The 23,816-nt window shown below is 40.9% G+C and overlaps 1 protein-coding gene across 6 annotated transcripts in view; it reads right to left on the bottom strand.

Moving 5' to 3' along the window:
* ANO4 (anoctamin 4) overlaps positions 1-23,816 on the bottom strand; it is a 302,354-nt gene that overhangs the window by 43,449 nt on the left and 235,089 nt on the right. For 5 of the 6 annotated variants that reach the window (XM_080660952.1, XM_080660953.1, XM_080660954.1 and 2 more), the window contains 6 exons: positions 19,490-19,596; positions 15,222-15,277; positions 12,795-12,916; positions 9,176-9,310; positions 7,844-7,940; positions 4,001-4,061 (listed from right to left, as the gene is read on the bottom strand). In XM_080660952.1, the coding sequence (XP_080517078.1) occupies positions 4,001-4,061; positions 7,844-7,940; positions 9,176-9,310; positions 12,795-12,916; positions 15,222-15,277; positions 19,490-19,596 (578 nt within the window). The remainder of the gene's footprint in view (positions 1-4,000; positions 4,062-7,843; positions 7,941-9,175; positions 9,311-12,794; positions 12,917-15,221; positions 15,278-19,489; positions 19,597-23,816) is intronic. The other variant, XM_080660955.1, reaches the window with a different exon arrangement.

The raw sequence follows: 23,816 nt of genomic DNA, 5'->3' as shown, positions 1-23,816 counted from the left end.
GCTACGGACTGTTTCCAAATGGAGCCTCACTGTTTCTCTAGTGAATACACAAAGCAAAAGGCAACAAAACAAGCACATCAACCCATGTCTTCCCAGGTCTTGTAGATCACTTACATCTGTTCTCAGTATCTTCGTATGGAGCAATTTCTCAAAAATAAAGTTTCTTAAATGTTGCAACTTGTTAATCATAAAGAATGATCCTGCCCAGCCAGGGTTGCTCAGTGGTTGAGTGTCAACCTATGAACTAAGAGGTCATAGGTTTGATTCCTGGTCAGGGCACATGCCTAGGTTGCAGGCTCGATACCCAGTAGGGGCATGTAGGAGGCAGCTGATTCATGTTTCTCTCTCATCGGTGTTTCTATCTCTTTATCCGTCTCTTTTCTCCTCTCTAAAATCAATAAAAATATCTATTTTTTTTAAAAAGAATGATCCTGAGATCATTAAACTGGGTTCCATTAGGACTAACACACTTTTATAGAACATACCATTGCAAAGCAGTATAAATGGGGCTCAGGGTGAGCATAATAGTCTTTTATCTGACAGTTCAGATTTCTGAAGCATAAACAGGTTACACAGACTATCTGATCCTGGGAGAAGACTATAGGAGCTGAGACTTGCCTGTTGAAGTCTTGGCTTTGCCACTTTCTAGCTACTGCCTTAGTTTCCTCATCTATCACATGAGTATAATAATAGTACTAGTACTTTCTTCAAAGGTTGTTATAAAGATGAACTGAGATGATACTGTACAAAGCTTAACACAGTGTCCAAGTAAGCCCTCAATTAGTGTATATTATTATTATAATTGTTATTATTGCTGGCCATTCCAGATTTCTACAGAAGGCATAGCCCTATCTATAAAGAAACACCTGGTGTAAATCATTCTTTTTCTCATTATTTTTCTGGGAACAATATAAGATTTAAGCAATAAGTTGTCAACTAAAACAAAGCAATTCAGAGGATCAGAGGATGAATTATTCCAGGCTTACATTGCCTGGAATGAACCTAAAATGTTCCCTTGTGCCCAAGGGTTATTACAAAACATCTATCAGAGTCTTACTGAGTACCCTCCAAGGTACAAGGACTGTCAAACCTCCAATCCACCTACTTCCATCCTCAGAAGCTTCCCAACTCCATCCTACAGGTAGTCACCACCAATCAATCAGTTGCGATTGGCAGGATAAAATCAAACCTATTTATTATGCCCAGCATAAGACATTCCAACTTGCAAGAAAGAGATACAATCCCCTTTGTAACGGTGGTATTCAGTGAGGGGTGGAGATGATAACCGCTCTTTTATAGACAAAAGACATTATACCAGAACTTCACTCCTACATATAGTCTCAGAGAGAAAACTGTAGAGGAAAACACTATTTCAGTCAAAGCATATCTAAAATGGGTGAAACATTAAAGTGGGTAAGGAAGTTTTGTATGTAAATTCTTCCAGAATAGAGTTCTCTCTACAGAAGCATTAACCATTATGCAGTAGACTAGTAGCCCAAAGCAGAACTTCCCAATGGGTATGACAGGAATGGACTGGAGGCCTGCAAGAGGTAATAATCCCTTCAGCCCTCAGGGTGGCTGGGGCTAGGGTCCTTCAGGAGTATTATCCCAGGCCCTGTGCAGGCTCCTTCACATGCATCAGTATACTGTGAAAATATTATCATTTTCTATGTGTGCTATGACTTGAAAAAGTTTGGGAACCACTGATTTAAGAAATAAGTATATATTTTTTAAGTCTCCTCACTTGTAATCATGGCAAAGTTTAAGCAGTGGATGGCTTATTATACTTCCTGATCATGGTTACTGATACTAATATGGTCTAGAAAAATCAAATACACATTCTTGATCTGAGAGCTCAGCCCAGTAACCAAAACTCTTTTAATGATTGGCTTCCTTTGTTTGCAAGGGACAGAGACACACAAATAGTGAGGGCTTTCCACAAGGCCCACCAAGGGAGGCAGGAATTGTATGGGAATCAAAGACAGGGCCTTTTCAGAGACAGTGTACAGAAGCCAGCAGCTTGAGACACCATAGTCACAAGAGACTCTGGTCTTCATGCTGGTACCCCACCAATAAGATGGATTGGCTACACTCTTTGCTTCTCTGTGGGGGATTGTTCCACATTTTCTCCCAGATGGCCACCATTTGGCTTCTGCACCTGTGTTCTATATCTTTTCCACTAGCTCTTTATTTTTTTAAAAAAGAATGAACCTATCTGTAGGTTCTGATTTCTCATAACTTCAGCCTTCTCATAATTCCTCCTGGTCCCTACTTCTACCTGATGGTCAATCTCAATCTTTTTCTTCCTCCTCCCCACCCGCTCTGCATCCTTCCCTGTCAGTTCCTACTGCTCACTTCCTGTCTCTATCTGCATTTCCCACCCCACATTCATGAGAATGGGGAACGTCAGGTCTTCTCCCAGGCCACTCACCAACCTAGGGTTTGACTGATATTGGGTCAAATACCCACTGGCTGAAAGGGGCTGAAGTCACAGAAATCAAAATACGTCCCTTTAACAGAGCTGTGATGGATGGGACAAATTTCCTCCTCAAGAGAACAGGGCTTTACTAGTATATTTACACTCATCAAAGATTATTTAAACACTTTCATCTCATAAATCCTTTTGGCAATTTCCTTCTCTTTCCCTTCTCTCTTTTCTGTTTTTCCTTCCATCCATCCATCCATCCATCCATCCATCCATCCATCCAATATGAATCTGTCTTTAAAGAAATGCAAGAGTTCTCCTGTGATAATAATGGTCCTTGAGGAAGATAAATTATATATGTCCCACCAAAATGATATGAACCAAATGCTATGAAAGTTCAAAGAAGAAAGACATCTTCTGGCTGGAGCAGGTGATATTTCAGCTGGGCCCAGAAAGATGGGGAAGATGCTGATATTCATTCCAGACAGGAGCAACAACAAGAGCCTAAGCCTCGAGTGAGTGGAGTTTAGTAACATCAAAATTCAGATTTGGTGTTTTAAATTCCAGAAAAAAATACATAATCATTGAAAAATATTCAAATCAAACTGAAAATATATAGTGTAAAAATGTTCACTCTTGTCACTGTTCACACTTACCTTTCCATGAATTCTCCTCTCCAAAGGTAACCACCATTCATTGTTCACTATGAATTTGTCCAGGATCTTTTCTATACTATTAACTTAAAGCTTTATAATTATTTGACTAAGGAGATAACCCATTAAAATGAGACTCATTTTACAAAGAAGTGGGTTAAGTAACTTTGAATTAATTCCTTAAGTGAATGTTCTATCACACCTTGTTATTATGGGGCTGTTGGCTTGAACTTACATAAAAAGGACTCAATTCAGCCTTTTAAGTAGCTCTTGTTTATAGGGGGTCATTTTGACCAGAATTGGAAGAAAACCAGATGTGGTTACTCATGCATTAGATTAGCCTAATTAAAAGATCCCACACACAATCAAAAATCTATATACATCTTGAGATGGGTATTTAGATCTCATCATATTTTTCTGTTTTATCTCCAACAGCAGGCAAATTTTACTCAAAAAAATGGAATGCTGATGTAACTGTTGAAGGTTTAAGAGAAAGTAGACATGTTTCTCCTTTACAATATCACTTTTTAAATAAGCCAAATGAATTATTTATCAGCTTGTGTCTGATAGAACAACAACTGAATTTACTCCAGCTTCTTCCTTTCAAAATCCAAAGTCAGATTTTCCATTTTTTTAAAATATATTTTTGTTGATTTCAGAGAGGAAGGGAGAGGGAGAGAGAGAAAAAAACATCAATGATGAGAGAGAATCGTTAATCGGCTGCCTTCTGCATGCTTCACACTGGGGATTGAGCCCGCAACCCAGACATGTGCCCTGACTGGGAACTGAACCATGACCTCCTGGTTCATAGGTCGATGCTCAACCACTAAGCCACAGCAGCCGGGCCAAAGTCAGATTTCTAAAGGAACATATCGGAGAGCATATGAGGGGAACTTAAGTTCCATGGATGTGGAACACTTACCCCAGACTGCCATGAACACAGCAAAGAAGACAGTGGCTCCATTGTCAAAAAGGTGAGTGACCTGGGAACATTATGAATCACAGTTAAGCTAACTTCGCATATGCTATATTCCAATTCACATTTTTTTCAAGTTCTGTAAAAATAGCTATGATGATGCAATGACTTTTGCCGGGTTTCTTTGGAAGATATTCCTTTTGGATCATAATCAAGAAGGGAATTCCTCTGACTGTGAATGGAAGCGAGAACTTGTTCCCTTTACGTGGGTCTCAGCTAGTTGAACATTTATCAGCAGCCCCAATAGTGCTACTAAGGATTTCCTTTTGTGCACTATAAAAACTAATATATGTGCACATATGTATTTGGATATATTTAAGAGGCATTATTGTTGCGACTTTAAAGGTTTCTGATTTCCCAAGCCCTGTTTTTAATGCCTCATTTATTCACTTTGAAAGCATCGCTATTTTGTATAGTTTTGAGCAAACATTTTCTGGGCTGCCCTCTGGGTTTCAGCATTATGAAGAGGAGAAAGTAGAGCTTTAACCAGATCCACTTCCACCTGTATGAAAGCCTTGGGTAATCACTATATTTGCCTAGCACACATAACAAACAGCTAGCAAATACTTTATTGTTAGAATAATATATTCTATCGCACACCCACAGCAGAAAGCAAAAATATTCTTGCTGCAAAACTGCCAGGCGTATTTCTGCCTCCAGGATAAATCACACCAATATCATGCCAAATTGAAATGATGACGGATACGTTCATAAAGCATAACATTTTTTTTGGTGCTTTATAGCTCGCTGTAAAGTATACTTTACTGTCCCTCAGAGAATGTGCCAAGCATAAACAGACCTTTCCTGCTACATCAGAGTATGAGGTATTCAAATACTTCTCAAAGTTTGTGCTTTTTCTCTCTCTCTGAACATTAGGAGAGAAGGCAACATTCAAACATCTAAAGTGAGATAAAAGTCTAAAGCCAATTTATTTCATATGCCAGGGGTAGTGGTGAGCTGCATATTGGGCACCTGGCATCAAATCAAGCCCAAGAGTCCCAGTGGCTTGTGGGTGGTGTGTGCTCAGCACTGGGGCATTTCCTGGGAGTTGGTAGACATTGTAGCTGGCACCATCAGTGTAGATTCTGGAAAGGGACTGGGATTGTCCATACTGCCGGCCTTCTCCAGGTAACAGAACTCTCTCATGCAGGTCAATAGGGGGCACACAGCTCACACAGAACTACCTTGAGTCCTTCACTGGGACCGGTGTGCAAACATTTGGAGGGAGACATTTTTCTGCTGCAGTGAATATGTGAATCAGGAGGGTTGGTGAGTTAACAGGGACATGTGGTTCCTACTAAGATGGTAAGGTAGCATAAGCTGATGGCTCCCTCTGCCACAGTCAACCCTAGAGAAGCAAGATAGTAGATTCTGGGAACTAGCAAACACAAAACCAAACAAAGGCCCTGAAAAACTAGGCAACATATACCTTCAGAAACAGATATTCTGTAACAGCAGACGAAGAACTTAAAATAAGTATAAAAATACATTGAAAGAGATAAAGGGAGGAAGATGTAAGCCTGGAGCTATGGTGGTCAGCAGCCACCTTCCCCATCATGTGAAGAGAACTTGTCTGCAGAATGATCATGTAGACAAGTGGCAAGAGAGCAATACCTCGGGGCCTGGAGGACCAGTTCTAGGCCGAGCCCTTGTGCTCAGATAGTGGGAACTACTCCAGTGTCTTTTCCAGGGACATGAGCCAATGTGTCCCTTTCTGCTTAAGTCAGTTAAAGCTGGTGGCTGAACCTTACAAATATAAGGGATGGGAAGAAAGCATTCCTGATCAACAGAGCAGCCATTGATTAAATTGGATATGGGCTCCAATTTGATTCCTATGCTCTCAGTCCCAGGAAATCAGTCTAGCATTTCTGGTAAGTTTTTCTAAATGAAAGTTTGGACAACTTCAATTCTGTCATTCTGAGGCCTTTAGGCCTTCATTTTACTAAGGTTCTAGGCAAGAGCAAACTTAAAATCCGTAATCTAAAAATCTTGTGACTCAGTATGGAACAATGGTGTGCTTTGCAGTTGGATAAACTGAGGCACAGCCACTTACTGCGTTGTGATCGTGGATGAGTAATTTTTGCCTCTCTGCATCCTGAGTTAAATGGGAATAATAACATCAACCTTGAAATTGCTGTGAGAATTAGAGAGAATAAATGTAGGTTGCCTAGCTATTTTTATAGCTATAGCCTAGCTATTATTATACAATTATTGTTCTAGATGTTATATTCAGTAGGATAACTGCCCAAAGAAACCCCTATAAAATCTGAGCGCTCTAAACATGACGATCCTATTAAAGGAATTATCTTGGATCTCCCAAAGAGAGAATTTCATGCAAGGCATGCTTTTCCACGTAAAAAAAACTCCAAATAAACAAATACCCCAAAACAATAACAACAGACTGCGCTTCTGAGATTCCCCCAAAGCAGGATTTTTGTATTCAAATCATTCAGGCTTAACTGACAATCAATAAACAGAAATTAAATTACTGACAAACCTCTTTTGATCCTCATTGACATCTACATTTCCCTAGCTCACTCTGTTAAGTTTGTCCTCATCAACTCAGGTCTATTTGTATGCTCTCCAAAGGTAGGGAGTATTTTGTGTCCTTTTTTTTTTTTTTTTTTTTTTTTGGCTATTTGATGCACATATCAAGAGTCCAAATCTTTTTAAAATCACAGCTGGCTGCTGAGGTTCAGGCTCCGCACAGACTGGCCACCTGCAGTGCTAACGACATCATGGATGGGCGGGATCCTGGCTGCCTATCAAATGTTCTCTCATTTATAAGGAACAAAACTCTGCAATGCCAACAGCATAATCAGAGAGATCCAAGCTGCAGTGATCGCAGAGGTTCAATAAAATCTGCCAACCCCTTTCATATCTGGAATCTGGGCAAGGTGATAGGCAGGGGGTCTTGGAAAAGTCACCATCAGCCCATACTTGAGCTATTGCTATGCATTAGGGACACCGCCCCTCAGTAAAACACCACAGGAATTTGACTACTATGTCTAAACTTTTAATAAAGTAATCAGGTATAACATGAGGAAGGGAGATGCAATAACCTATAAAAGAAACAAAGAAACGTACAAACATAATGGTGCTATATGTTTCTTTGTTTCAAAACGCTTTCACATGTGCTATCTTCCTTGGTCCTCATGGCATGACATGGGGCAGAGAGGGCAGGTGTGCATTTCAGATATGAGAAGCTCAGCCTCAAAAAGGCTGTACCTGTGCAGGGTCAAGGAGGTAAAAATAGCTGAACTAGCCTCAGACCTAAGTCTTTTTGACAATAATGATGATGAAGAGGAGGAAAATGATGGCTTCTCTCATATACTGATGTATTATCATTTGCCAAGCACTTTGCTCAGTATACATCTTATCTCATTTCTTATAACAATTATGTGAAACAAGTATCATGTCCTGAATTTTACAAAGGAGAAAGCTGAGGCTCAGAGAGGGCAAATAACTTGCTCTTTGACTGACAAGTGGTAAAGAGAAGAGTCAAGATTTGAGTCTTTCTCTGAATCTAACAACTGTGCTCTTTTGCACTCTGCACGCTGCAGTTTCTTGTGATGATGAATAGAACCAATACATTAAATACACATATACATTATACATTGTGCAAAGACATTTGAATTAGAACACTGAATGATGGAGGTAGGTCTATGCTGCAACCTGAACTTGAGAACCGAAGACCAGAAATGACAGAGAGAATAGAGTTAGCCTCCGTTCCTCAGGAAAGTGGATGTAAATTTCAATTCACCTGAAATGCTGCACAGTTGACATTACCTTGGCATAAACACAGCTGTCTGACAGCCTCATGAATGGACAGTATTTATCGCACACAGGACACATGATGATATCTGTAGCTTGGCAGACTTCTTTACTGGAAAAGAGAACAGAAAGCTTTTTGATGACATCAGAGCATTTCCCCCCTCCAATTTCATGAGAACATTCAACCAGTAAATAAAATCTGCTAGATTATATTTTTAATCTCCAAAGCTTCTTAGCCTTATCTGTTATTAATATAAACAAGTTCCTGCACAATTTGATAATTTGATACACCTATCTACTTATGAGGCTATTTCTTGGCTTTACATATTAGTAAGTTAAACTCAGAAAAATACATAAAGCAAAACATTGGTTGTCATACTCCAGATTATGCAGAAGTCATTCCTAACATTGCACAGGTTTGAAGCCATTTCACACTGAATTATGGGAACAATGAGATACCTAAAAGCACCTGTCGAGATTTCTACATGCATAAGTTACTACTAATAATGGAGAAATAAAAATATTAGGGAATAGTTCTGGTAGAAAACTACATCTAGTTAACAATTTTACCAGAAAGTAAAATATGTTTGTAGGCAGGATGGCCACTCAATCACTTAAAAATTTTTTTTGGGGGGGGCGTGTTGGAGAGGAAGGGATAGAGAAAGATAAAAACATTGATGTGAGAGAGAAACACTGATTGGTTGGCTCCATCATGCACCACGACCAGGGATCAAACCTGTCACCCCTTGGGATATAGGATGACGCTCCAACCAACTGAGCCACACAGGTCAGGGCCAATCACTTCTATTCTTGCAATCACTTCTAAAAGGCACATGTATTATTTAAGAGTATTTCCCAGCCTTTCAATAAGATCTCCATGAATACTTTAAACTCTATTTTGGTGAGAGAGCCAAGATAATCATCATCACTGAATCATTTGGAAGGCCCCAGCATATGGGTGAGATGTCTTTCTAGTTTAGGTTTAAAAGGTCCTTGTAAAAACACAGAATCCACACAAAATCATTGTTAACCCACCATTCTGCGGGGTTAGCAGAAAGAAAAAAGCCAGAAAAAGTCCATTTCAGCCAGTGAATGAAAGTGACTTGCTCTGTGGACAAATCATGGCTTATATGTCCAGAAATGCAAACTTTGCTTCCTTGCTAGCTGAAGACCACAGCAGCAAGGGCAATGGATGGTGAGACTTCGTAAATGGAGCCTTTTGCATTTTTCCAGAAAAGAGTGAGAAGGAAGTCAGAAGAAAAACCTAAGAGGGCCCATGGTCTGGGCCCAAAGCACAAACAACATCTTTAAATAGAAGCAAAGGCAGGCTCACCCACGCTCTCGTACCTGACTTGGCAGTGATCCAGGGTAATGACTCCATACAAAAAGACAAACAGTCCAATGAAGGCAGCTGGGAAGAGCATGCCGGTGTACCAGCCCAACCAGGCAAAATACAGCCCAATCTTCTCTCCAAAGTACCGCCTGTTTAAGACACAACAGCCTGACAGGTTATAGCTTAGGGTTAGGCATTAGAACACGTTGCTCAGTCTTTCACTGGGTGGTTGCCTTGCAGATAAACATGTAGACCAGGTAAGCCAAGGGAATGGAACATTTGATCCCATCTAGGCTCTGGGCTTAAATTTCTCCCCCTCCTACTCAATATCAGAAAGAGAATGCACCCTTTTATAAAACATACACAACTTGCTCTGAGAAAATGGAACAAACCCAAGCCCGTTCAGGAAGCTGTAGCACTTATTAATGCAAAGCCAGAACTGGAAGAGTTGTTGCCAACGCCTCATTTTTTTTTTGCCATTTCTGGGTGTGTGCTTATGTGTAATGTATGTATTATCATTATATATTTCTTTAAAAAATAGGAAACCAACTAATTGTGAAAAACTTTAAACATCCCTTTCAGTATTTTGTAGCTTTATCAGATGTTGACAATGCTAGAATCATAAGATTTTGGACAGAAAAGAAAACTCTCATTACTGAGATTCAACATGCGTAGAGCAAGCTTCCCTTCTAAGTGGTGACTTTCACAGGCTTCAATATCTACCTATATAAATATTTTTGAGGCTAACCAGCCTGCCCTAGAGCCCTGTGATCTATGAAGTTTGAAAGTGTCCAGGATATTTCTTGGTTTTTATTTCTTAAACTAGAGGCCCAGTGCATGAAATTCGTGCATGGTGGGGGTCCCTCAGCCTGGCCTGCACCCTCTCCAATCTGGGACTGCTGGCTCCTCACCTGCCTGCCTGCCTGCCTGATCGCCCCTGCTATCCCCTGCCAGCCTGATCGCCCCTAACTGCTCTCCCCTGCTGGCCTGATTGCCCCAAACTGCTCTCCCCTGTCGGCATGATTGCCCCTAACCACCTCTGCCTCAGCCCCCGCACTGTGGCTTTGTACGGAAGGATGTCCGGAAGATGTCCAGTCTAATTAGCATATTACCCTTTTATTAGTATAGATATCAATGATATGATCAACTTGTATTAGAATACAAACCCAATTGTGCTTTCTGTGCCTTTCAACTGCTACATTTCATGACTTTGACGGTAATTATTTCTTAGCCCAACATAAGAATATTCTAATTATTTTTTTATTTTAATTCTGAACAAGTGTGTTGACCATCTGTTTTTAAATACTGACTGCTGCTTTCCTTTTAGAATGTCCAATGGCTCCTATCCCATCTTCCACAGTGTCCCAATAGAAACTTTCCACTCCCAGAAGGCTATTTCAACATGCCTTTATATGCACATATATTTATTTATTCATTCAACAAATAAAAAAATACCTACTTTGTACCAAATACTGTGCTAGGTGCTGAGAAGATATTGGTGAGAAAAATAAGCTTGGTCCTTGCTCCTATGAAGCTTTCAAGGTGATAAAGATGACTCACATGGACCAATTACAGAAATAAGTTTATAATTACAAAACTGGGAAAATAGCTAAAAGGGAGAGGAATACAGTTCTATCAGCATATATAACAAGGCCACATGACCACCCTAGTCAAGGAAGACTTCTTTGAGAGGGTGACTATTGTGCTGATGAGTGAAAATCAGCTAGGTGAGGTGAGTGGTCAGATAGTTTCCAGCAAAGGAAACAGTATGTACAAAGGTCCTGTGGTAGAAGGGACAAAGTAAAATAAGGGTGGTGTGACTGGGACACTGAGAACAAGAGGTGGGCATGGGGTAAGTGGGAGCTGGGCCTCAGTGGGTCTTGTAGACCATGCTAACTGCATTGATCTTTGTCCTGAGAGAAGTGGAAACCCATGAGAGAGTTTTAAAAATCAAGGACATGATTAGATTCACATTCCAAAAAGACCGCTCTGTCTGCAGGGAAAAGAGTGGACTGGAAGGGGTCAGTGTAGGAAAAGGGAGACCAAGTGGGGACAACAGCCATAGTCTAGGTTACAGGGAAAGGAAGCAGCACGGCAGAGGAGAGGCTGGGTGTGGTCAGATTCGAAAGATACGGAGGAAGCAAAATCTACGGGACAAGAACTATTTTAGAGACAAGAGCCCCTAGATGCTCCACAAGCTCATTCTACTCAAGTCTTGCTTGTACTTTTCATCTCCCTTCGCACTGGCCAACACTGGTCCCACTGCTTGGCCAGGGCTCAGCTCTTCAGAGCCTTCCACAGAGGCACATCCTTTCCATTTTTCTGAGTTATTGTAAAACTGACCACCTCCATCAGACATTTTACCTAATTGTGCATAGTCTTGTATTGTTCTATAGTTATCTCAAGTATGCCGACCCTGTTTCCCTGAAGGAAACTGAGAATTTCTCAACCAGAGACTGGCTTCTGTGTGTCTTTGCCAACAATACTTAGCATGGAACTAGAAACACAATGGGCAGTTAATTAATACTCATTGACAAACTGCAAAGTCTTAATCAAAACACTGTCATGGACAAGATATGTTTTGCCTACAGCAACTTTCTGTAATTTTTAATCAATAAAATCCTATAATATGAAACTGTGGCTGGGAAGAGAATTTGCTTTTATGTTTTCCCCCCACTGTTTTATCATGTATTGAAACTGGTCAATGGAAAATGATCTCATCTCAAAAAATATTTTTCACTCACACAAATCATCTGGATCATTTATTTTACCAACACAAAGAGTGGCACACAATTCATCAATGTCCTTGAGTCAGCAGGAATAAACACTTGGTAGCAAGGACTCTGGCAGGAAGAATGACTACCCAGGGGGTTGAAACAGAAAGTGAATTGTCTTATTATTTCATTTTCCTCTGGGCTCATTTTTCGAGGGCCCCCGTAAAAGGAAAACAAATCCAGCTACTCTAGGAAATGAAACATGACTTTCTCTTTAATAAGAAATCCATGAGGTGGGGATTGTAGCTACCCAGGCTTAATAACCAGTTTCTAAATAAATAATGAGATGTCAGAGCTGAACACTCGCATGGCAGAAAGTTGGGCAAATAGAGACACTTAAAAAGTACATTCTCACTGTACAATTATCATCGGTTAAAAGCTGACATACTTTTTTGACCTGCAGTATTAAAACAACCTTTAGAGGTTATTAGTTTCAAATGAAAATTAAAATAAACCTGAATTTTATTAGTAATGGCACCACCATGTATTCCTTACCTCATAGTATCTAATATTCCATTTGTCACTCAGTCTATATAAACAGGGTCACTTCTCTACAATTGTTACTGATAATTTGTCCATGAGTCACATGGGTGACCTGCTCCCTATGGAGTCATGTGGGAGACCTGGCTTATCTCACAGGCTCCTTCCTGAGGCCTTTTTGGAGGAAACACCATCCTCATCGGAGGGAGGTCTGGTTTACCAACAACGACCCATGGCCTCTGAAAGCTGCCCTCCTAAGAAGCCAGATTAGAGCGAGGGCTGTGCACTCCAGACTGGTTTGTTTTTTTCTCACTCCAGCAGACAGTCTGCCCTAGTCATTTTGTGCAAGTTTTACATGGACAGCTGGTTAAAAACTCACCTTACTAGATCCAAAGGCTGGTATTTGTACCACACGCCCCAGGAGGCCCAGCACTCATAGAGCAGGTGTCGGTGGTTTTCCGCTCCGTGGGTTCGAATGGAGTTTTTACTTCTGTAACCTCCCTGGGATGAAAACACCACTGCCCGTGAGCAGAGGCCCACAAGAGCCACAAGGGGAGTTAACAGGAATACTAGTCTCTTACGGCAGGAGTAGCAACAGAGATGATACCAGCAAAAAAAAAAAAAAAAAAAAAAAAAAAAAGGATCCATACTATTGAAAGGGAAAGAAGCGTGATGAATTATTCTGGACATTATCTTGCTGATGATCCTGTGTAGTAAGAAGCATGTGTGTGCTAGAATCACGCAGGTTCGAGCTGGGTTCAGATTCAGTTCTGCTTTCTTAGCGAGGAGACCTTAAACTGTCTGAGCCTTGGATTCCTAGTTCATAATGAAATAATAATATCTGTCTCATTAGGTTTCTTCTGTGATTTAAATGAGTAAGGTGTCCTGCTTCTTGATAAGGAGGCCACGCCCAAGATCTATTAGTTCTCTTTCCCACCTTTGTCAAGGGTGCTTGGTAACACGTGGCCTTATCTATGAGAGAACGCAGGAATATAAACGCTGGATGTCACCTCAAAAACCAGAAAAATTCAAAATGAATTTGACCTTCACATTGAACAAATGAGGAGACCAAGGGCCAGAGAGGTGGGGTTTTCCAAGTTCAGGTAATGGAAACGCTAGATTCACAAACAGAACAGGAACTCCCTGGAGGGGACGTGATTATTGGGAAGTCCTTTGAACCTGAGAAGTCCTTTTTTAGTAGGAAGTAAACAGCGCTGAGAGACAAGAAACTCCGGCTGTAGTCTCAGCTCAACCACCAACTCCCGGTGTGACTAAAGGTGAGCTAATCTTTCTCTAGACCTCTAAATTTCTTTCGATTTTTAACATGAAACAAGGGCACCAATATCTGCCCTTCCTGCCCCTGAAGGTTGTTAGGAGGTTAAATAATATAATCAAGGTCAACTCAGAGTAAAAAGTCAAAGGAAGAATTACGTTATTGCAGCTGCTGTTATTAATTTGGATGTTCTTTTAGGGCTTTACCAAGATAGGAAAACCACAGAGAAGGCCCTGAGTTACTCTGTGAGGTTTCATAACTGCCTCTCCGTAGACACTCTCATGCCTGCCACCCACTCACCTGCACAGATACATCTGCCCACGTACCATTGCTCAGACCCTGCCCTTACTAGAGGCAAGGGCTGTGCAGTGGGAGGGCACGGGATTCACTGAAACGATTTCTAGGCAATGCCAACTAATAACTCCACGTGATGTTTTGGTGGGAAATGTGTCTTGGGAGCTCAGAAACACCTGTGTGTGGCTCCAGAGAACCTTCGTGTCAACGTGTTTGCTTCTGCGGTACTAAAAGGATCATTCCAAATGTTTCATGGCAGACTGCAACCAGGGCCTCAGACCGGAGCTGCTAGTTTTGTTAATGAACCAGGTTTTAAAAATTCGAAGTCACTTTTTATGTCCTCCTGGTGTTTGAAATCGAGGGAAGAGACACAGTTAGCCAAATGAAAAGACTTGCCATTTGGGGACAGTTGGAACTGTCCTCTGAAGTTTCTTGGCAAACTGTTAACATTGTTCCTAAAAACTCACTGTAACAATAGTTTCTCCCTAGTGTTTGTGATGTTCTAGAGGGCATGCACCATGATATTTATCTTTGTATTTTCTGTCATACAGTGACCAGTATGGCGCAGGGGCACAAAACTATGAGCAAGACAATAATCTCTCATCAATAATGAAAACTCCATGTGTAAAGAGAATTCTGGGTGAAATAACTCAAGAGCTAATGGGGAAATCGAGTTAAGGGTAACCACGGTTACATTTACAAAGTTCCTAATATATGACAAAGAGTGTATAGTAAATGAGAAAATAAAAAAGTAAAAAAAAATTGTGCGTTTAAAAAAATCAGAATGCATATATCTTAAAAGAGCAATGATAAGTACAATACCATTAATTTCCATTTCTCACTCTTTGGTTACCAGAGACTTTGCAAGATGGTTTCCTCCCACTCTAAAGAATAACTATACATTTCTTTGTTGCAAAGACTGTGTATTTCAGGAACATTTCCCCCCTGGGTCTGGTGAAATTTTCAATGCCTCTTTAATTTCATGACTTGGAGTCCCTCAGCTATTCCTCTGAATTCATGCTGAGTGACTGCTGTTTCAAGTATTCTTACAATTACATTAAAAGACACATAGAAATAAACCAAACTACGCTGGGTCACAAGGCAAGGAGGCCTAATTATCTACCGAACAAATTAAATTCACGCTGAACAAATGTCACATCAACAAACTCAATTAATGACTATTCCCAGAAGCTGATTGCAGAACAAGAAACTGACAGAAGGAGAACGGGCAGGACATACCTCGTGCAGAGGGAACGCAGCTTCATAGGAGCCATTGGTAAGCAAGCGATTCAGACCTAAACAACACAAAGTCCAATCCCGATTAATACAGAGTTCCAACTCTCAGTGTTCAAGGCTAATGTAAAGGTGGTGCTTTTTGAGGAAAGCCATCTAGGTTTTCAAAAGGGATGGGAACCCCCTTGGAAATACCAATAGTTTAGAGACAGAGTTGCTAGGAAACTGGAATCAAGAGCTGGGAATTCTCAAACAGAAAACAATGAAGCTAGTACAGTGCCTGGCATAGAGACGAAGGCTCTAGGAACGTGGTTGGCAAACTGCGGCTCGCGAGCCACATGCGGCTCTTTGGCCCCTTGAGTGTGGCTCTTCCACAAAATACCACGGCCTGGGCGAGTCTATTTTGAAGAAGTGGCGTTAGAAAAAGTTTAAGTTTAAAAAATTTGGCTTTCAAAAGAAATTTCAATCGTTGTACTGTTGATATTTGGCTCTGTTGACTAATGAGTTTGCCGACCACTGCTCTAGGAGAAGGGGACAGATTTATCATATTGAAACATCATGTTCCATCAGGAGCTCTTCTATTTTTATCCAGAAGCTTCGAATATGGACAAATCTAACTCTCCTGCCTTGGACTAGTGTTGTGACTTTGGAAAAACCCTCTTGTATCAGGCCTTCATTTTCTCATCCATAAAATGGGGGAGAGGTGTCAAATATGTGTATATATATTTAAATATATTTTTTATTGATCTCAGGGAGGGAGGGAGAAAGAGATAAAAACATCAATGATGAGAGAGAATGATCGGTTGCCTCCTGCACGCCCCCACACTGGGAATCAAGCCTGCAACCCGGGCATGTGCTCTGACCGGGAATTGAACCGTGACCTCCTGGTTCATAGGTTGATGCTCAACCACTGAGCCATGTTGGCCAGGCTGGATATATTTTTTAAAACAGCTTTATTGAAGTAACTAATACATAATAAATGGCCTATGTTTAAAACATGCAGTTGGAGAAGTTTTGACTTGTATACACCCAGGAAACCATCAGCACAATCGAGAGAATAAACCTGTCCATCTCCCCCACAGCTTTATCATCCCACTTTGCAATCTCCCACCTCCCTGTGCCAATCCAAGGCAAACACTCGTCTGCTGTCTGTCACTATCAATCAGTTTGCATTTTCTAGAGTTTTATATAAATAGAATCATACAGCCCTTTTTTCACCCACTACATTATTTTTTAAAATATATTTTTATTAAGTTATTGATTTCTTTTATTTATGAAACCAAAGGTGACAATGAAACATCAGGTTAACAGAGCTTTTGCAGTTTTACTTCATGTTTTTTTAGCATAATGCCTGATCCAGAGTTAACAATTCACTCTGTAATTGGTTATTTCTAATTTCCAGTTCATCATTACTTATTTTCAAAGGCCTGGGTGTTCTTGAGTAGAACTCTCTATTTTTCATGAAATGAGAAAACTAGCAAGAAAATTTCTTACTAGTGGTAATATTAAACTTCCTGTGTTCCTCAGAGCATTAAAAAAAAAAAAAAAAAACCCCAACACTTTCTCTGCCCTTCGTTTGTCTTCATCTTGATTAGTTGTAAAACAGCTCATGTTTTGAGATGAAAAATTAAGCACGAGAATTGCTGTATGGCCTCCTTATACACAGTTTTTGACTGTATAAAGATGCTATGGTTAGACATGAATCATGTTAAAAGATTGTTCAATTGAGTTCAACAGCACTTCTACAAGATGCCAGATCCTGCGCTGGGCAAGGACACAAAGATATAAGGAGCCTATTATCTAGACTAGCAGTTTTCAGATGAAGATTCTCAGCACACTAGTGTGTCATAATGAGTGATGAGGTGTGCCTCACATTATAATACCAATATTAGTAAAGGCATTACTTAAAAAATTATTTGCACTTTATAAAGGAATTCAGAATAGCTACTGCCAAAACCATTTCACTTGTTTTCTAGTATGTCCAAGAAACAATATTCACTGGGGGGAAAAAAAAGTAAGATAAAAATTAAGTATAGCATATCCTAAGTTTGTTTGAAAAATCACATGGACAAATAGGGGGTATATATAAAGAAGCAATTAATGTAATATTGACATTATTTAGCACACCAACATGTTAACAGTGGTTCTCGTTAGGTGGTCAAATTTTCATAACGTCACTGAAAAGAAATAATTCAAGGTAACAAGAGTTGTGAGTGATTAATTATCAAGGAAACACACAAAAACAACTGCCATATGAATTCAGAGGAGGGACAATTCCTTTAAGCTAGAATGGTCCCGGAGTACTTTATGCAAAGGATGCGTCTCAAGGATGGATGACGCTGCAGAGAATATGAGGACGTGCTAACCCACTACACTACCTAAGTCAGGTTCAGTGTCACCATTCCTACCCACACTGACTCACTGTAAACACTATTCCAGTGATACTCAGATCTGGACTAAGGAACTGTCTAGCTCTCCCTATTACATTTTGATGTATGCAGCTTGGGATCAAAGTAATTTTTGGCAGATTCAATGTACTAGTGACTCACACCGAGCTGCATTCAGCCAAGCCTCTCCAGTCTGTTGCTTTTCCGATGTTGAGCAACATTTCTCCCACCGCACCCGGGTAGCTGCTTGGCTGAATGTGAGTGTAAAACTTTACATTTACAAACTCTCAAATGTCATCATGTTGGATTTGGCCGAGATGCCCAGATCCCTGCGATCAGTTAGGCTCTTGACTCCAATGAGTAACATACTAAAGGCCTCCTTCCAGTCTCCACTCCCCCTGAAAGCTTGATGGGCAGGCTGGTTAGGCTAAGTGCCAGTTATCAATTCATCGCCCCTTTTTACTCTAAACGTACTTAATTGCCTGCTTTGTAATAACGGAGCTGGACCTTGTAAATATTTCTCTTTTGCCCGATGGCACGATGTGGAGCGTTGTTAGCAGAAGGCCCTGGAGGGACACTGGAGGAGGGAGGAGTTTGTCTCCCTGGTACCAGTGTGCTCCTCTCAGCAGGCTTCTTCAACACATGGTTTCCATGGCACCCAGCTGCTGCAGTGCACGGTGGCCAGCAGCACAGGGCACCTCCCCAAGGGCAGAAGTCCCCTGAACAGCCTCACAGAGTAGTGCTGCTGATGCAACACTTCCAACGAATGGCTTCCTCAGAACCCTCCAGGCAGCTTCTTCCTGTACAGGAGGGGCAGATTCCCAGAGTTCTGTTGGCCTGGAGCCCCCAGCCAACTGCTCTGCTGCCCTGAGAACCACAGCTGCACCCCATCCTACAGGGTATGGATCTCAGCTCTGTTGTGGGAGTTTTTTTAGGGGTGGTGGCTGCTCCTAACACCTGTTATTCCTCTTTACAGTTCTTACTCTTTACTGGCCAATCCTCCATTCATCCAATCCTCTATCACATTTGATTTTTTTATATTAAACTTTCCCTCCTCAAATTATGTGGGATTTTTGTCTACTGATTAGACCCTGACTGAGATAGCTCATTATTATTCAAACTATTGATAAAAATCTGTTAGGACAGAGATAAGGACAAAGCCACCCAAATCTTCCTGATAATGTAATAACCTGTTTCATAAGGCAGGAAATTTGGTAATATAATATGGAAAAGTTCTTGTAATAATGTACAAAGTATAAGTTGTGGGAGCTGTTTAATGGGGGAGGTGATTATCTGGAGAACTTACCGATGTGGGACAGCTCATCTCTGCACTTGCATTTTCCTCTGCCTGCAATGCCTCCCCTTCCCCACTTCATCTGCCTACACTTGTCACATCTTAGTTGAAAGTTCAGCTTCTTGGTGAAGCTTTCCCTGACCATTCCATCTCAGTTTGAACTCACCCCCACCCCTTCCCATTCTATTTCTGAATCATCATCCATTTCAATTTTTTCATGTTACTTATTATATCTACTTAGCTATTGTCTGCTTTTAACTTCTTAAACATAAGCTTCAGGAGAGAATTGATATCATCTCCCCAACATCTGGTCCAGTGCCCGGCACACATAATGGACATTCCATAAATATTTGTTTACTTCAGAGAATTTCTTCATGATCTTAGGTAAATGAGATAACAAGCTATTTAACGAAGAGATCTAAGGATGCTATTAAGATGTTACACTTGTGAGTTATACATCAAGGGCAAAGTCCGAGGTTTCACAAATGATGAGCATTTCTGGAATGGATATTAACGTCATAAAGCCAAAGGAAAAAGTGTGCAGTCCCCCCAAAATCAAATATAGCTTTTTTTACACTAATACACTAACTTACCAATTTTGTTTTTTCCTTCTTCATACTTTATTCTTTGTAAAATATGGTGTACGATTCTACTTCTTGTGGCGTTGTTGAAGAAAGTGTCTTTGTTGTGTATGATGAAGCTGCACACACATATTGAAAACACAAGGTGAGGATTCATTAGAGGTGAGGGATCTAATCTTTGATACCATATGGTGTTGCTCAGACATGGTATCTTCAATCACTCATAGAGAAGATATGTCTAGAACAGCATCAGAGAGCCCAGACGTCACAGCAGGGGCAGGAGGCTCACAAATCTCAGTAGTTTTGGTTCTGTCTCCTAAGCATTAACATCATGATGCCAGGAAGGAGCTAGAGCTAAACAAAATGAAGAAACCTAATAATAAACTAATAGCAAGTCTAGGCCTCAAGTCTTGTGTGTTTTTTTTTTCTCAGCATGGTCATTAGATAAATTAAACTAAAAATGTATATTATTCTTATCCCCCTTTCTTTTCTCCCCCATACTGATTTTTTCAGGGATGTTGTTACCTGAAACTGGCTTGGGTGGTGGATACAGGAGTTCAGTAATGAGCTCTGACTCAGGAGTCAGGTGAGTATCTAGAAATCACCTCTGCAGGACCACCCAGCCCCCAAACTTTCCCACAGGGCTATACACACCCCATGACCCTGGGTTTTTTTCAGCACGTGTTCCTACGCTACTGAGAGGTTCCTACGCTCAACTGATAAATGAGCTTCCAGAACTATGTAATCCAGCATGAAATAGCCATGTCTTCAGCCACTCACAGAGAGGGTATGTCTAGACACATGAACTGATTTCTTAGAGAAGTATTTTCCTCTCTGGAATGGGTTAATTGATAGAAAACTAGAGCTACTATAAGCATAATTGTCTCATACATTGTAAAGGACTCAACAAATTTTTATTGGTACTTTGTATGAGTTGGATGTCACACAAGACATATCAATGTTGGTGGCAATCGCCCTCAAAATCCAGCTCAGAAGTCACCTCCCCAGCAAGTCTCCCTACTCCTCCAACTGCACTCCTGCTCCCCAAAAGAATTCATTACTCTCTCCTCTGAGCTTTTTCTTATCTTGAAACATATGAATTTATTGATCATGCTATACTGTCATTTATTTGTTTTCATTCATTTACTCAGCAAATGTTTTCTGAGGGCAGTCTGGAAGGAACTGATTACGGAATGCTACATAAAGCAGATGCTTACAAGCCGGTGGGGAAGACAACCGTAACAGAAACGAACATGATCATAGGACAAAGATGGACAGAATCCCCTTCCTGTGGTGTGCCTTTCTCCCCCATAAGACCGTGAGCTCATTCAGGACAAAAGACCGAATCATCACCATTTCTGTGGCTCCAGAATCTAGTGAGTGCCTGGTGCACAGTACGGGTGGAGATTTTTAAATAGCAGTAAATGAGGGTCACGGGGATTTATGTCGGGAAAAAAGGCTATTAAATGTTTTTCTTCAAGAAGATGGATTCTCAAGAGCTGTTCAAATGATGGGAGGAAGAGATAAAACTGGCCTGGGTGGTCAGGCATGGGGTATGGTTTGGGAATGGAATTGGGAATGTGAGTTTGGGAAAACATATAAAGGAGAGAAAGGCCAGAGACTATGAAGACAAAATGTATAAAAACAAAATATGAAGACCCATGAACTGATTCCTTAGAGAAGTATTTTCCTCTCACTTTTACTGCTCTTGGATCCTGTTACAGAATATTGTTCTCAGAAAAAGGTAATGTGACTTGATGGATGAGAGATAAATGCTATGTGGGTGAAAGTCACAGAATTTATCTGATATTGTCTTTAGGGTTTTGTGAAAACATTTTGAGGCATTAAAGAAGAAGAGGGGAAAACCAAGAGTTACTTTGAATGTGGTTAGTTTTATTTTATCCTCCTCTGTTTATGCACCTTATTTGAGGCAGACCATTACATTTTAACACCAAATAAAAATGTCATAAAGAAATAGACGACAAATAAAAAAGCCCATTTAGACTCACAATTTCAGGTGATGACTGGAAGCTGATAAGCACGGCCATGCCTAATAAGATTCTGGGCTAAAAGCCCATGTCCCTCCTCCATTGCATGGATTCCTGCTTCCTTCTCCTTTTTAGCACATTACATTTTGTGAGCTCAGATAACAGTTCTCTAACATAAGCAGTACGGACAAGCTCCAAAATTGTGTTTTCCTCTTCTTTACACATACGTTGTACCTGGAGCCTAAAGATTCTATAGTAGGAACTAACTTATAAAGCCTGGGCCAGCCACTGTTCTAAGCATTCTGAATGTTAACTCATTCAATCCTTACAATAAGCCAGGAGTTAAGTACTTTATAGCATCATCTTACAGGTGAAGAATGAGAGAGGTTAAGTGATATGCCCGAAGTCAGTCAACTAATAAGAGGCAGAGGCAGGATTTGAACTTGGGCAGTCTCACCTGCCTCCCTGGAGATCGGCTCTCCTTGGGATCAGCCCAAGAGTTGCTCTGCTTGGAATGCTTTCCTTGCTTCTCATCATCCTTTGAGCCTCAGCTCAGGGCACATCCCTCTCCACGGGTGTGCCTGACTCCTCCACCCTCACCCCTAAAAAGTGATGCGGGCTATAAGATGTAGGAAGGAGAGAACCTTTCATGGAGGAGGGAGACGGGCTTTTAGCTCCAACATCACTCCTGCTTTCCCTTAAGATTTTGAAGGGAGACAGCCTCATTCTAAACCCTGGCTTTGTCACTTCCTGTGTGGTGTTAGGACCACCCCTCAGCTTCTCTGGGTTTCGGTTTCCTCATCTGTGAAAATGGGGATAACCCTGTAATCCAAGCAGGTCAAACTCGCGGCCCTCGGGCCACATGCGGTCCACAGTGAGTATTTTTGTGGTTCAGCCAATATAACGGTGTGAGCAGTTATTTACAATTATGAAAGAACATAAGTCTCCTGTCAGACCCAGAATTACTGACATTCACCTTGGGTCAGTTTTGAAAGGAATCACTGCAAACAAGATTTCCTCCCGAAGTAGGAAAGATAGTAGCGGAGAAAAGATGCCAAGCGTCAGGAAGAAAACGTTAATTTTATCATTGCTCTTGTTCTTTTTTTTAATACTGTACTTTTCAAAATGAACCTACGTTTCTATGAAAATTGAAGTTTTTGTTTTTTTGCGGCCCATATAAACTTAAGCCTTCTTTGGCCCGTGTTAGCCTTTGAGTTTGACATGCTTGCTGTAATCTCTCATAGCGTTTCTGTAGAATCAGGGAAGATGATGAGCACAGCTGAGCCCACTGTCTGGCATTCAATAAGCTCTCGGAGTTGTCATTATTGCTCTCGCTGCTATGACATGATATAGACCTTGTCCACCTACACACCTGACTTCTCAGTGTGAGCTTCCTGAGGCAGGGACCAGCCATGCTCATCTCTATATCCCAGCACTAATACAGGGCTTGGCACCTGGCTCATCCTTAAAGATGGCTCAACTGAGCTGACCTTTTGAAGAACACTGGAGGTTATGAGAATCTAATCTCCTTCTACCTTGACCTCTACTCCTGCTTCCTGGAAATCTTTCCACTCACTCCATCTTTCCAGCTACCATCTGAGCCACTCATTCTCTCCACGAATCGCCTGTGTACGGATCTTCCTTTAGGGTGTGGAGCCATCTCATTTTGTCTGTCACTCTTTCAAAGTGGAGGCTAGGAGAAGAACAGCGATGATTGCCTACATCGTGGTTCTCAAGCTTTTCTTAGCCATGTAGCCAAAACAACTTGCTTCAAAGGAAATCACTCACAATCACAATCACACACACACACACACACACACACACACAAAACAGAGGCCGAGCTGTTCTGTCAAACATAAGCCTTAGTGCTCAATCTCTGAGGTATCCGTCCTTCACCGAGGCTTAGAAACTCAGCTATTTGCACACATTGCTGCTGGGGCAACCAATTGGTACAAATTCCGTGAGGGCTACTTGACAAGGTCTATCAAAATAATGCATATATCCTCATTACAGCCATTCCTCTTGTGGACATTTATTCTACAAAAACACTCACCCACATGCAAGGTGACAGATGTACAAGAATGTTCATTATGGCATGGGTTATAACAGCAAAATCTGGAAATGACCTAAATAATTCATCGGAGGGTTGGGGGACAGGATAAATAAATGATGGTACAAATTTCAATGTAATACTCGGCAGCTGTAAAAAGATTAAGGGTGCTCACTGTAGACATTAAAAAAATCTCTGAGATACTGCAAGAGAAAAAACAAGGTTCAAAACAGTCACACAGTTATGTGTGTCCAAGAGGAAAACATGTGCAAATATAGCTATAAACATGCTGACATATATT

The sequence above is a fragment of the Plecotus auritus genome (genome assembly GCF_963455305.1).
Source record: "Plecotus auritus genome assembly, chromosome: 3".
In the NCBI taxonomy this organism is placed as follows: Eukaryota; Metazoa; Chordata; class Mammalia; order Chiroptera; family Vespertilionidae; genus Plecotus; species Plecotus auritus.
This window is presented reverse-complemented; position numbering and strand designations above follow the sequence as displayed.